Source organism: Chlamydotis macqueenii, chromosome 2 (genome assembly GCF_036417535.1).
Source record: "Chlamydotis macqueenii isolate bChlMac1 chromosome 2, bChlMac1.mat, whole genome shotgun sequence".
In the NCBI taxonomy this organism is placed as follows: domain Eukaryota; kingdom Metazoa; phylum Chordata; class Aves; order Otidiformes; family Otididae; genus Chlamydotis; species Chlamydotis macqueenii.
This window is the reverse complement of record NC_141557.1, coordinates 20,137,873-20,152,943: the sequence shown is the minus strand read 5'-3', so window position 1 is coordinate 20,152,943 and position 15,071 is coordinate 20,137,873. Positions and strand designations below refer to the sequence as shown.

The 15,071-nt window shown below is 37.2% G+C and overlaps 1 protein-coding gene across 1 annotated transcript in view; it reads left to right on the top strand.

The window, feature by feature from the left end:
- The window catches only part of PLXDC2 (plexin domain containing 2), a 278,317-nt gene that overhangs the window by 140,396 nt on the left and 122,850 nt on the right, over window positions 1–15,071 (top strand). Inside the window, exon 3 of the mRNA XM_086742185.1 lies at window positions 11,864–12,010. Coding sequence (XP_086598311.1) covers window positions 11,864–12,010 — 147 coding nt within the window. The remainder of the gene's footprint in view (window positions 1–11,863; window positions 12,011–15,071) is intronic.

The window sequence follows — 15,071 nt, the reverse complement described above, 5'->3', positions numbered from 1 at the left end:
TTTAAACTCATGCAAAACAAACAGCCCTAACTAATTTAACAGCACGCAGCAAATTATGCATAGCTGGTTTGGAGCAGGGAGTGAGTGTGAATACATTACTGAGTTGTTAGTGCAGGGTAATTTGGGTAGGTGAGTAAAAAGTTGTTACACTAAGCCACATAATTCCAGTTTGGATAACAACAATCCTTGGGGATAGATTTTCAAAGCTATAGGAATCCTGCTGACATTGATGGATTACTCTGTGCCACTCTGAAAATCTTTCATGTTTTTGTAATATGGGAGAGTCAATTATCTGTTATCCCAAACCAGTTACAACTTGGCACATAAGCTGATGGGTACATCATTTTCAGATTTGGTTAGACACTTCCTTTGACTGTGTATAAATTTAGTAATTATAACTTGAAAGCTTTCAGCATCTATCGGGAAGTCAGTGGCCTGTCTTCAGTGTGATTGTGTGTTATACAGACTTTTCAAACAGAATAATAAATGGAGCCAAAGCTCAAAATTCCTATCAAGAGGGGGATCAGAGTTAAGAAAGTTCCATTTATAAAATGTGCCTTTGTCCTTCTAGAAATGCCAGCTAAATGCTATCAACTGCCGAAGAAAATGCTGATTAAATACTTTTAGTAGCTGTAGTATTTCATACACAGAATAGAAATTAGTCAGTAATGAAAATAACAGGGTTTTTTTTTTGGTTTATTTCTTCTGTAACACTGGTATGCATTCATGTCCAGCTTTTCACAGACTGTCAGTAAGAAAACAGTAAATTTATTTTTAGAACACATAATTGGCAACGGAGATTTTTGGAGGGTCTGCAACAAATTGCAATGTGAATATCAGGGGAAAAAAAAAAAACTAAAAAGAACTGCAAACTTTGACATATTCACCAGACTTTTTAGCGGTACAACATTTAACAGAAGTAAAGAGATGTGACAGGGTTACTGGAGGTAAACTTCATGGATTTGTATCAAGCTGCATGACTTTTCAAGAGTTCCTATTAAAATTTTTAAGTAAATTAAAGCATCGTTCTCTTAAAGTATTATTTTTGTAGCCTTAGCAACAAAAGCAGTAGGATTTCCATCTACATTTCTCCCCTTTCCTATCTGTCTGATATACAGGTGGAGCAGTAAAATGCTGTGAGGGATAAAATGCCATGATCTCTTGAAAGTATTCCCCTTTTACTCCAGTACTGCTAGCAAAATAAATAACTTTGTCAGGTTCTTCCTGCCTCAGGCAAAGTGTGGATGCCTCTTTCCTGGTGTATGAGAGGAAAAGTGCCTTCCAGTGCTAAGAACAGGCATAATCTGGCTCAAAAGTGCCACCACTGAGTTTAGCCATATCCAGGAGTGGGCCAGCAATGTGGCTTCCACACGTCAGCAGCCTGGTGGATTGTCGTTTGGGAGATAGAACTGACTGGCTGGTACAGTAGTTTATAGCAAGTTTGGTGAGGATGTTTGTGATATCTTCCTTCCATAGTTATAAGCAAGTGCCCGAGATGTCCCTGTTCGTTTAGAAAACAAAATCCTAATTCTTACAGTTGTACAATTTATGACTATATAGTTGAATGAAATAGCAACTTCTGAGAATTTTCGTTCTGTCGGAAAAGTAATCAGTGTGCTATACAGCTAGACTACAGTTATATTAATGTAAGTGAGAAAAGGATTTAAGTTTTGGGTTTTTTTTTTCAGTAAAACTGGAAGTAGAACATTTGATGCTATTATAGTCATTAACAGTGTATAAATGTTGATTTCCTTATATTAGTATTATCTTCATGGTACATGTCGGGCATTTTACTTCCCACCTTGGAAATCAAAGTAATTTCTTAAATACAGTGCAGAAGTTTCTTACATAAACACTCAATTAAGGGTGGTACACACCTGTATACTGCTCTAATAATATATATGAATTCATATAAAATACTAAGCTACTGTGAGTTTGGATACCTAAGTAGATGAATTATGTGCAAGTTCTTGCATGTGAGGTAAACTGTCCTATCATAGATGGTGGAAGTTTAAAGTGAAATTGAATTGCCTAGCTGTAGATTTCTGGTATCATTTTAGGCACTGTGGTTATACTCAATGTCTGTTGCTCCTCCTGTGGGATAGGGATCTGCTGTAGGTCCGGGGTCATATCTGCAAGCCTCAAATGGCCCTGTGTTCCTCCTGTGCTTAGGCAACTGTTTCTCATCCATGGCCACTACAGGCAGTGCAGTCAAGGTGGCTATTCAGTTTGCTCGAAAGTGGACCTGAAAGCTTACTGAGCTGAGCTGAGAAACCTAAATTGACAGCATTTACTACGTCTGTGGTTCTGATAATGAGAGCGTAGAAACCAAGCTCTTATGCAGACATCTGTACTGAAGTGTCTAAGCTGCAAACTGAATACCACCCTTGTCAGCTACCTAGTTGTTTATGTAAGTCTGAAGTGAAAAGGCCAAGATCTGGTTGTGATTTGTTTGTTTTGTTGGGGTTTTTTTGTTTGCGTGTTTGGTTTTTTAACAGATATACCAACATGAATTTGTATCAAGCAAAATAAAAATGGCCTGTTTCTTGTCAGGGTCAAAATGTTGAGCTTCTTCCTCACTCCCCCCAACCCCACACACAAAAAAAAAAAAAAGATTTATTTGGAATGCAAGTAAAATCTCGTATCTTCATCTTTTTCTCTTTCTCAGTGGTTAGGAGGATATGTAAGTGTTTGCCATCACTTTTTTTTTTTTTCTTGAAATTGTGAAAAGATACCCTTCAAGTAAAAAGTAATTCTGTAGTGCCTTGTATTTTATCTTCTAGTATACTGTGTTTAGCCAAAAGCAGAAATACAAGTTTATGAAACTTTTCCACTTTGAATCACTCTACTCTTAAAGAGCAACATAGAGTTGGAAATGACACACAAGAAAAAAATAACATCTATCAAAAAGAAAATAATGTGTTAGTATAATTTTGAAATATTTGAGAATATTGGATCAACTGGCCACTTGAAGGCCATAGTGCTTTCAGAAACGGCAGAGGAAGGACATTATTTAGCATCTTGATCTTGTCTGAGTAATTGCAAAGTGCTCAGAGTATCCCTTCTGAAAAGAGCAAGAGTGCAGATCCTGCAGAGAGCTTGTTTGAAGCCTGATGTTATGCAAAGGGAGTGACTTGGAAGCGCCTGTCTAGCCAACATGTACTTCATCAAGCATCTCAATTAAATATGGTCTCCTACAGTTGTCGCACTTACATTAGAGACCTTTCAAAGGATTTTTTTCTTTTGACCATGACTGTAAGATCAAGTAAAGAAGCACTTCTGTGACAAGTCCTTAAGAATTGTGGCTGGTGAGAACAGTTTCTTAAAATTGTACATAGCATTCTTTTCAGTATTCTTTTATAGAATATCGTGACTGAACTGCTATTACATATGTATGTAGCAAACCACATGTGAACAAAGCAAAATGCCTACTTTTTCCAAAGTGAAGAGCAAGCTTTCCAAAGAGCAGTAGAAATTGCTACAGCTTAAGCACTTTAATCATCACTAGCTTATTTATCCCTGTAAGACATCAATGGTAGTTTTGAAATTTTGCATATTGATTGTGGATTTCAGACAGCCCTATGTTTTAGTAACTAAAGATTCAACTAGAAAGTACTCTAGTTAAATAGACTACCAGTTTGGGTTGAAATCTGTTTAAACCAACTGTTCTTCAGAGAGACCATGCCGATGCAGTTTCTCCTTTAATGCCCAGGCTCTGTGATGAGCATGTTGCTGTCTGGCTGTATGTTGAACAGCTTAGCTTTGGCAAAGACTGGTGATGAATGAGGTGAACATAGGACACCTTTAAAAGCTTCAAATTAGGCTTTATCCCTACAGGTAAAAAGCTACCACATTAGTAAACTCATGTTCCTGCCTGTATCAACTTAATATCAGTTGTATGTGTTCTTACAACTGATTGCCCTATGATTTCATCTGTGAGCCCTGATAGATCCCTAAGACATGGTATTAACGGCTCAGGAATTGCTGCACACACCAGTGAGTGTGGAGGCAGCTTCCTGTGCTATCCTACATAAAGCCCCGATCAACTAGAAACTACACCTGCTATCTTCCAGATCCGTAATGCTATTCCTCCCAATTTGGATTTGCCATCTTGCCTCCTCATGTGAGGCCTCTGGGCTGCTGGGTCTTGTTGCTCTGTTTTCTTCTTGTCTCTTCCAATAAAGGGACAAAGAATAGGAAACAAGGATGAATTGCCCATCCCAGCTTCTGAATATGCACCAGAGGAAGAAATAGGCTGCAGAGAGTTTAGAGTTACTCTAATAACTGGATTTGGAAAAAAAAAAAATGAATAATACTAAACTGAACTTATGATGTATCTTGGGGAGAGGAGGAGTGGAAGCAAAAGAATTGCACAAGTGTGGCTGTAAGTATGTAAAAGTATGTACACTCAGAACTACGTTATTGGTTATATTTCACAAAAAAAGTGACTCTTTAAAGGGCTATAATATTAAATTTTTAAAAGCTAACTTGACAAAAAATTAATTATTTATGGCATTATCTGGAGTCATGAGCCCCCAAAAATGGAACTGGTGACAGTGGTCATAACCAGTTTAGGCCTGGCACTTAGGCTTTTTGTGTTTACAGACAGCCATTTTTAGAGTTTCAGTTTTATGAACACTTTAGTCATTTATACATACTTAAAAATTAGAAAATAAACTCTGCAACATGTTCCATAAGTACACCAAAATCAAATTGCTGCTAGGTGTTTTCATGGTCACTTTATTGCAGTCGTTCCCATTATTTTCTTTTAGTGGAGAAGATGCTACAGAGCAGTTAATAAAGGCTTATTTTGAGAATGTCATTTCTCAAACTCCTGCCCCAGCAAATCAGGAACAAAACTGCATAATAAATACTTTCCTACTGTAATTGGTTTTTGAGTGACTTGGTGATTTGGCTTTTTTTTTCCTCTCTTAAGTAAGGCATTGCGCAGACTTTTGCTCTTTTGAAGCTTGTCTCCTATGACAAGACAGTCCAAGGGGCTTTATAAGACCGCTGTAATGACCTCTAAATAGGCTGACAGTTTTATAGCAGTCCCCAAGAGGGAAGCTTCCTTTCAAAAGCAGCTGAATATCATGAAAAAGGCAGTGACTCCACGTTGACTTTTCACAAAGCTGGAAAGACTGAACAGCTTTTTGGATTAATAACAGGTTTATGGCATCCTTCTCTGCCAGACTGTCTGTCAGCATGTGTGACTCTCCATTACAGGCGCTGTCAGGCACTCAGAAAAGTGTGGTTTAAAAACCTGGGCGTTTAAGATCTCTAAGACCTTTTGTGTCCATAGGGATGAGAGCTGTGAGCTAAGTGCTTTTGTTTCATCCCAGCTGATTACATCTTACTGTTTACAATAACAACCTCCAGATGTAAATCTGTGAGATTCTGGGCAAAGTGACTTCTGTACTGGCCCTAGTGAAATCATGATTTTGAGGACCCCTGCATACACACACCAGGCTTTCAGGATTCTGCAGAGCTACTCATGTAGCCTCTTCTTGGAGAATATAACGCGACATCAAGTTCTTAATCCCAGTGCATGCAGATGAATTATTTCTTCCTTTGTTAGATTAGGTTCCCCTCATTCTTTAGACATGATGTTAGCTGTTAAAAATGGATTTTGCTAAGGCTTGTGTAATCAACAGTGATGTTTGCAAGCTGTATTCAGGTTTCTGCTGACTGTTGATGTGGAATATGTATGGTATGTCCGTATATATATATATATATGTATTTCCTAAATTCTTCCCACAACAGATAGTAAAAAAACAAACACCCAAAAGAACAGATTGTAGCTTTGTCATTGTGAAAGCAACGAGGCAGTTTTGTAAATTGTATGTTTCCTCGATAGAGATTTGTACAGAACAAATGCTTTTGTTAAGAAATTGAACAGCAGAGAGTTTGTCCTTGATGCCAAGCGCTTATGAAATTAAATTGGTACTTCTGAGCATCAGAGAACTACTCATAACGATTGATGCTTCCTAAGTAGCAGCCACTATATATATATTCTCTGCAAGACTTTCATGTGGTAGTTCACATGTAGCTTATCTACTGAAATTAGAGCTTTCACATTTTGAGATGCCAGTTGAAATTAAGCATTCCTCAGGATTCTGTGGTTATCAGATCCTGTAAAACTGCATCATAACGTTGCTATGTTATAACTACCATAATCTGTGTTAAAATGCAGTTGCACGGCAGCAGGATATAAAGTGTCTCCCCATTTTCTCTGGCCTTAATATTCCCATTAGGACCCCATCTCAGGATAGACACTCTCTCATCTCCTTTGCTAATGGCTGTTAGACTGGGAATATTCTCGGTGTATCCTTGCCACTCACCCTTGTCTCATTCAGTGCCTGCCTAAAGAAGGTAAATAAACAAGGAAATTCAATTGCAACACCATACGCACATGCTTCCTCTGCCCCGGTAACACCGAGTACATCAGCACCTGTACATCTCTCTCGCCCCTTCTCAGTGCTCAAACACGTGCTGACTGAAGAGGCTTTCCGTCAGTTGCAGTGCAGAGTTCAGCTCAAGTCCTATGTGAGTTATCATCTCTGTTCTCCCCCTTGTGCTGTTTTCAGCTGGTGGGTACTAATAGTGTTCAGAAATCTAAGACTGGTTTTCTAACAAAAATCTGAAATAGTTCGGAAGTCAATTTTAGCTGTATTTTGCTGGCAGGATAGGCAGAGATACAGTAAGAGAGTAACAAGCTTTAAGTGAGATTGGGTAAGAGTGCAAATAGTTTTGTGGAAGCTGGTTTTGTTGTATCTGTGCAGGACCATTTTGTTGCTGTCTTATTCTGAGTGTTCTTTTTTTTATTCTGCAAAATTAATTACCGGAACTGCTTTTCTTCATTAGGGAAATACTTTTACTTGCTGGCTCATTTCCTTCCTCTAAATTTCCCAAGAAGTATTTTATTATTATCTTTGCTTTCTCTCTGAAAAGTAGTCTATTTTTAAATACGTAATTGCCTGCTTTCTCCTTACAGTGTTTCCATTTTATTCTACAAATGCAGCTTTTAGAAAGCATAATTGTCTGTAAATGCTCCTATTATATTCAGAGTTAAAGATGACTTTCTGAACTTAGGATTTGGTGATGAATTTCCTAAGCACTAATTTTTGGGGCAAATACCAGCAGCACTTTAAGTTAATTTAAAAGTATGCCTAGTCTGTGATTTTTAGCACTATTTAGGCAATTTGGTAATGTGTTTTATTAAAAATTGGGTACCAGGCCTTCATTTTACAGTGATAAAATTAGGCCTCTGTAAAGCCTAACTCCATGTCCTTGATGGTTTCAGACTTTCTTTGTTGTGGTGTTGTCTCAACGGAAGTCCGAAAATGCAATTTCAATAAATAGAATATGTAAAAGGATAACAGTTATAAAATTAAGTGCAGTCTAATTGTCTTCTGTTGCAGCTGGCAATAATTCATGACACTTAATCACAGAGATTTGAAGATAAGGAGCCTTGGGCTATTTACTTATTTATTTTTAATTGGTCATGTCACAGACAGTCTCCCGGAACTGGGAGAAGGCAACTAAAACTTAAGCTACCAAAATGTAACTGCCATCTGGCTGGCTGATCTACAGTGATTTGCTTTATGAATGTCTGTCTTTCTTCCTTCAGGTGCAGAGAAACTTAAGAGTTTCTCTACAGCATACTATTGTGTGGCAGCAGAGCTCATTCATGGATGCCAACTGCTTTTTCTCTAGTTGAAGTTACTGGGTTTTTTCAGTTATAACCTTAGATATAAATATATGGCAAACCTTGTTGTTCAATAACATCTGTGGTTTGGATCCAATATTTGAAAGTAAAATTTTAATGGAGTTGGATTCAACAGAGGCTCTTATTCTTAACCTAAATCATGTTTGATGATACCCTTTGTCTCCTAGAGATTCACGGTACCTTTCAATTTCTATTAAAGAAAAAATGTGACAGTAAGAGAATTAAACCTCTAAAGTTTCATGCTGACATATGTGATTGCATCATCATTGAATCGTGATGTCTTATTTTGTTGAGAGGGATCTTTGTTTCATGTCTGTTTTGGTACTATTTTCATGTACATCTTTGTCCAGAATCCCAGTTTGTAATCTGAAAGCTTTTCAGGGGCATAATGTATTTGTCACTTTTAAAAATCACACATAGTTACATCATACTATCTTGATCGCAACAGCTCACCTGACACATTTGAAGCCTTAATCTGTTAAGGGACAGCAGCTATTGAGGAAATGGGTATGTGATGTTTGGACTGGGTTTGGGAGTATCTGTATATGTAATGCATGGGATGGATGTGCAGTCGTTGAATTTGACAAATACTGAACACCAAGAATTTAAAGAAGGCTTAATCTTCAGTTGTGCTGAGCTTTCATGAATAGAGCATGCATTTAGCTCTCCTGAGACAATTCAGTTGTAGTTGGAGAGGTATGGGAATATATTCAAGGTGTCATCAGACACTATCTCTTGTGAAAACTGTAAGAAATTAATTTTCTTTACAGTCTACAATAAGATGGCAATTCAGCATCGAGGATTGCCTCGGGTGAAAAATAACTTATTTCCCCAAAAGGGAAGAGTTATGAGAAAGGTTATGATAAATTTTCCCTTTATACTCACAAAGGTTGCCAACAGTAATCCTCATAGCTGGTGCAAAAAAAAAGGCTCTGGAAAAATCATTTGCTTAAAAGCTGTAGTTGTCAATAGAAGAGAGGTGCTTTCTACTTCATATATATGCAGTGTTTGGACAGTACTAGAGGAGCAATGGGAAATAGCTTTCCTATCCCCCAAATACCTGGAAAATAAAGAAAAATGAAAGAATTTTGTGACGTAGTAGTGGCTATGGTCTCTGATTTCTCTGCATGTTCTTTCGTTTGCTGACATGCTTCTACGTGGTTAAAAGATACTGCAAGGTTTGTTTCTCTTCATGCTTGTAGTTGCATATTAATCTACCTATCTGCAGAACTCTATGTCTATGTGTCATATAACTGTTAAAATTGTTTTCTTAATTCAGTAGTTTATATGCAAATTCAGCATATTTTGTGATGCATTTTTCCATCTTCTTATGCATACAGTACCTGTAGGGGATGGAATATATTATGAAGCAGATGCAGTCAACCAAAGCCCATGAACAGGTCTGTCAGAATGAAAACACATAGGTATCTATTAACACCATAAAATGTTTCTCTACAGCTGGGAAACTTATGGAAGACTCCCAAGAGTTTCATTTCCATGGTAATGCATGTTAAAAACTATGAAGGCAGTGACTTGTAATACCAGCATGGATGCTAACCTTACTCAGAGCTCCCAAGCTGCTCAGCCCAACTTTAGTAGCTAGCTGTTTGTGCTTTTTGTGGTCATATTTTAAATTTACAGGTAGGATAAAGAAAAAAAATAGGATGTGAGAAAGAAATATTTAATGGTACATTCATAAAATACATCTGCATGAAGGTTATGGAACTTTTCCAAGATTATGATTAATTCTGTTTTCTTTCTCTCATCCAAGTAAAAGTGAATTTGTTTCCTTCCAGAGGTGTCTAGGGTTATTTAACGTGAATTAAAACCATAAATGAGGTTTTTCTTAACACAAAATTTGGTAGTTGTTTATACGTGAGTAATTCCTCACATATTGACAAAATTATTGAGCTGAAGATTCTAATTTAAGTGTTTGATGTACAAGCTGTATGATGAATATGTTTTAAGCATGGATTAAGATACCATTTAAAATATTCTTACAGATCAACCAACTAGGCTCAGTGCTAGAGCCTTCTAGCTGTGGAAGTAGTAGCTTAGCTACTGGTAAAGAACTGGAATAGCTTTATTAGTTATGAAAAACTGGAAATGCAAAAACTCTGCACAGTTTTAACTATAGTTTAAATATTCCATGTTTATCTGAAATAAGCTATTTTGGTAATTATTTCTTCTTCTTTGTCTCTCGGAGCTTTCTGTCAGAATGATAAGTTAGACTGGGAAAACATAACTTTGTTGTCAAAATCTTTTAATTTACAGTACCTCCTTTGTATGTATGACAGTAATAACTGTTTCTGTTGACCATTAAAGAAGAAAAGAATTTGGTAAGGTGGCTGGCTTTTGTCATTTTTCCTGACAGTATAGTTTTAATTATGTTTACTTCTGACTAACCTGGAGCTGCTGAGCTTGTTAGAAGTTCCTTCAAAAGTGAAATACATCCTAGCATATAAAGTACAGTAGAAGATGTAGATAACCTCAAGGAGAAAATTAGATGATTATATCTGCAACAGTTTAAGTAAAATGCATCAGTAATGGTGTTAATGTAGGATGAATTCCAGCTGAAACAAGATTTCCTATCGATGTATTTCCCTTAGAATATGAACCGTTTCATCTAGAATATAAGCCCTTGCCAAGTGGATCTTCAGCTCAGGACCATGTCAGCAGGAATGGATTGTGTATGTTCTGGGGAGTGTGGCATGGTACAGGGGTATCAGGTCTGCGTGGCACCATGTGAGGGTAGTCCCACGCTGCTCGCTGAGTATAGGAGGTGCTGCAGGAAAGGAACTTCTCCAGCACAGGGGGCAATTCTAAATTCTAAGTCCACCTCTTCCATTTTCTATGCCACTATTTATTTTCTAAGTTTATTCTGATTTTAAAACACTATCTTTGAGGCTTTGTTTATTTTGTTTTGGCAGAGAGGAGAAGAGAGGAAGGAACTAAGAAACATCAGCATGTACTTCTTTTACAGTATTACTTGTAGCCTTTCAACAGAAAGCTGGCACTGTTATTGATTTAAATATTTTATGGTTATAACAACTTGGGACAAGTTAAGGAAGACTGGGAATCTGGGATGTGTTTCATCTGTCACCTCACACTATTTTTATTTTTTTTCTTTTACTGTCTTAAATAGGAAGATACAGACCATCATAGCTACTGACCTTGATAGAGATGTTGAAATTTCCTACAGTTAGATTTTTAAATATTTACTAATTTTGCATAACAAAATGTAATTCTTCTTTTTTTTTTTTTTTTACTGTGCTAAATGTATATGATTGTAAGTTTAAACTGATTGCAGAGAGGTTGAGTGGCACATAGAGTATTTTGAGTGTTAGTGTCTCAGCTTTGTCACTGAAATACGCAGACGTTTTCAAGACTGACTATCTTCTGAACCATTGAGTGTGGAATTTGATATCTGCAAGCTGCAGAATTTGATGGACCACTAGCACAATCTCCTGTGGCACATATAGGTTACCTGTATTTTACCTTTGAATTTGCTGTCGCATGTGAGCATGACTGCAACTACTGTCATTTTAAAGACTGCAAGAACTAGGAAGCTTTCTTCCACAAATATATACATATTTGTCTCTCTCTGAGTGGCAAATGTACAGTAAAACAGTCTTTTGGAGGTTTTCAAGGAGATAGCTGTTAGGCATTTTCTGGATGTTCTCATAATGAGTATTCTATTAAACTATATTTGGAAAAGTTAAAATACACAATTCTTTTTAAGGTGTTAGCTGTGAGTACCACTCATCACTTTGTTAGAGCATGGCAGTTGTTACAGGAACTTACTGACCATCGTGCCTGGAAAGCCATCACACATTTTGCTGTAGATTTCACTGATGTAGGTCCAGGAACTCTATGATCAGGATTTGGGGATGGTGAGCATTATAATCATAATATAAGATGGTTGCTGGTAACTGTTTGCCTTACTGACTGCTTGTGGTTAGGAGCAGAACTGTCTTCTGCAACATATCTGCAATTTGTTCTTTTTTCTTCATTGTTGACTTGCAGTGCAGTCTTTGCTGCTGCTCCCAGGAGCAACAGAACTCAGTATTTTGAGGGTGAGTTTTATGTGAAACTAAGATGTATCTTTGCTGTGGATCTTTTTCCCCCTTTTAGGAGGATACACATCATAATTATTATACTTCAAGGACATATGGCCCGTATGATTCTACCAGCCGGGATTTGTGGGTCAATATAGACCAAATGGAGAAAGACAAAGTAAAGATTCATGGGATCCTTTCCAATACCCATCGGCAAGCAGCGGTAAGTTGTTATACCTTTTTCTTTTTTTGGCAGACATAGACGTTTTTCACCAGTGACCAACACAGAAGTATTACTAAATATTGTGACTGCTGTTCACGGAGCTTCAACTCTGAATTTTAGTTAATCTATGAAAATCTGCACAGTGCTGCTAGCAAGTGATTTCAGGTTGCATTTTTGCATCTGCTATAATAGTTCTTCAGATATACCTTTACAGATATATTTAAAATTCACCTCTGTTTTTAAGGATCACAAACTATCAAACTGGTTATGTTGCTGAAGTTGGAGGGAGTTTTACCATTTACTTCAATAGCAAGCAACAGGGTTCAGGATTAAGTTGCTGAAGTTTAAATCTCCCATGGAGTATATCTGTGTTTGCACTTCCATTTTGTACAAGGTATCATGCTATTTTTCTTTTGGGAGAACTGATAAAACTCATGAGAATGTTGTATAGTAACAGAAGTGATAGCTGTGATTATAATTTCAGGTTATCAACAAATAAATCTTACAAAGAATTTAAATAACAATCTTGTTTAACTTATTGTAATCATGCTGCCTGGTAAAATGAGCATGAAAATAATGGGCTTAACATGCTTACATGGGAAATTGAATGCTGCACGATTTACAAGTTATATTCTCACATCTTATTGGCTGGAAACTGCAAACATAGAAGAGCCAATATTAGCGTATACAGAAAATTACAACTCCAAATTGTGTTTCATGATGTTCTTGTTTCATCCATTCACCAGCTTAGCTTGAACAAAAAGTCCTTGGGTTTTGCCAGTTTAAAACCAAAAGCTAGTTAATGCCTTATTTAAAAGTTGTACTGTTTTTAAAGATGCAGGTGTGTTTAACAGTTTGAAGCTGAGAGAAAAGCCAAGTTTAATTCATCTTTTCTGTTAGTTTATCTGTTATCTCCCTGGCATCAGCCAGGTGATGAGCTCAGAGGAATGTAAGAGGCAGCAAGAAGTGCTGTGGTATTTAGCTCAAAATACAAAAAGCAGAATGAGGTGATAAATCCACTCCATGTGACTAACAGAGAGTCCAATACAAAAAAAAAAAAAATTCCTTGTAGTCAAAAAGACTGTAAGGAGCCAGGGATAATGTAAATGCAGAGAGTTCAGGCAGTTATATATCTTTGGTGTAGATTTCATAAAACACTGTGTCAGGTGTTTTCATAAGACAATTTGTTCTAATGAGAAGAAAACCTCAAGGGTACCTAAAAGTGTCTGCCATGCCTTCTTCATCTGGGAACCTCTTTGTGTTAAGGGTGCAAATGAAAACATGCAAAAAAAAAGTAATACAGGAATTAAAAATACCTATATAAGGTAATACATGTTTCGCTAATAAAAGTAATTTCTGAGGCCTGGGACCGAAACATTATTGAAATTCCTTTGAGAAATTTTAACCTGTTGATTAATGATTTTGTTCTAAGCACTTTTGCTTCCAGTTGGATCCCTGAGATTATACGCCTAAAAATGTCTATTCATACTTACCTAAGTATACTTGGACACACTTGAGAGGTGGGCCCATGTGAACATCATGAGGTTCAACAAGGCCAAGTGCAAGGTCCTGCGCCTGGGTCAGGGCAACCCCCGATATCAACAAAGGCCAGGCGTTAAAGGAGAGCAGCCCTGCCGAGAAGGACTTGAGGCTACCTGTTGATTAAAAGCTAGATGTGGACTGGCAACGTGCACTCGCAGGCCAGAAAGCCAGCTGTATCAAAAGAAGCGTGGCCATCAAGTTGAGGGAGGTGATTCTGCCCCTCTACTCTACTCTGGTGAGACCCCATCTGTAGTACTGCATCCAGGTCTGGAGCCCTCAGTACAGGAAAGACATGGACTGGTTGGAGCAGATCCAGAGGAGGGCCACAAAAACGATCAGAGGGATGGGACGCCTGTCCTAAGAGGAAAGGCTGAGAGAGTTGGGGTTGTCCAGCCTGGATAAGAGAAGGCTTCAGGGAGACCTTATTGTGGCCTTTCAGTACTTAAAGGAGGCTTATAAGAAAGATGGGACAAACTCTTTAGCAGGGCCTGCTGAAATAGGACAAGCAGTAATGATTTTAAACTGAAAGTGGGTAGAGACAGACTAGATTTAAGGAAGAAATTTTTTACAATGAGGGTGGTGAAACACTGGAACAGAGAGGTTGTAGGTGCCCCGTCGCTGGAAACATTCAAGGCCAGGTTGCAGGGGGCTCTGAGCAACCTGATCTCGTTGGAGATGTCCCTGCTTCTTGCAGGGGGGTTGGACTAGATGACCTTTAAAGGTCCCTTCCAACCCACACTATTCTGTGATTCTGTGATCTTGGCCTGTGAACTTGAGTGGCTGCAACCATGTCTACATGCTGGTTTAAAGACCTCTTTTTCAAAGATTTGTTTTATGTCCCTCTGGAAGGATGAAGAATTACCAATGAGTCATCCTGTAAGGCTTTACAATTTATTTATGAGTATAATTGTTTATATAATAATTATATATTTAATATTATTTTATATAACAAAAATACACAAAATATAATTTATATAAAAATATATTCTATATAGTTATATAATAATCAATTATATAATTATAATTTACTACTTCTGTGTGTCCGAGAAAACAACACTCGTGTAGTACACAACTAAGTTTTTTTTTAAAAAAAATTGTTCTCTATAACTGTATAACAACTGTGGAGTCATATATTCTGAACAGATCATACATCACAGAGCAGCAATCTCTTCCCTTCTCTTCTACAGAGATAAACTTTGTCTTTCCTGTTTTTAAAAGGGCATTTTGCACATCCTTCTGTGACTTGGTGATTTATATGCAGACAATTTCTAAATATTATTCTCCAATTAATTACTATATCTAACTTTTAATATTTTTTTCCTAATAATATGAGAGATTTTTTGAATGCTAAAAATTTTATGCTAAATTTGTTTGTTTTCCTTCATTTGGATGCAATCCTAAGAGTTCCCAGAAGCTGCCAGTTGGTTTTGGTTCTATAGGAAGAAGTAATAAAGACAGAATCCGTGAGATGGTGTGTCTCTATAAACAGCATAGTCATTGTTTGGGGAAAGAAACACAC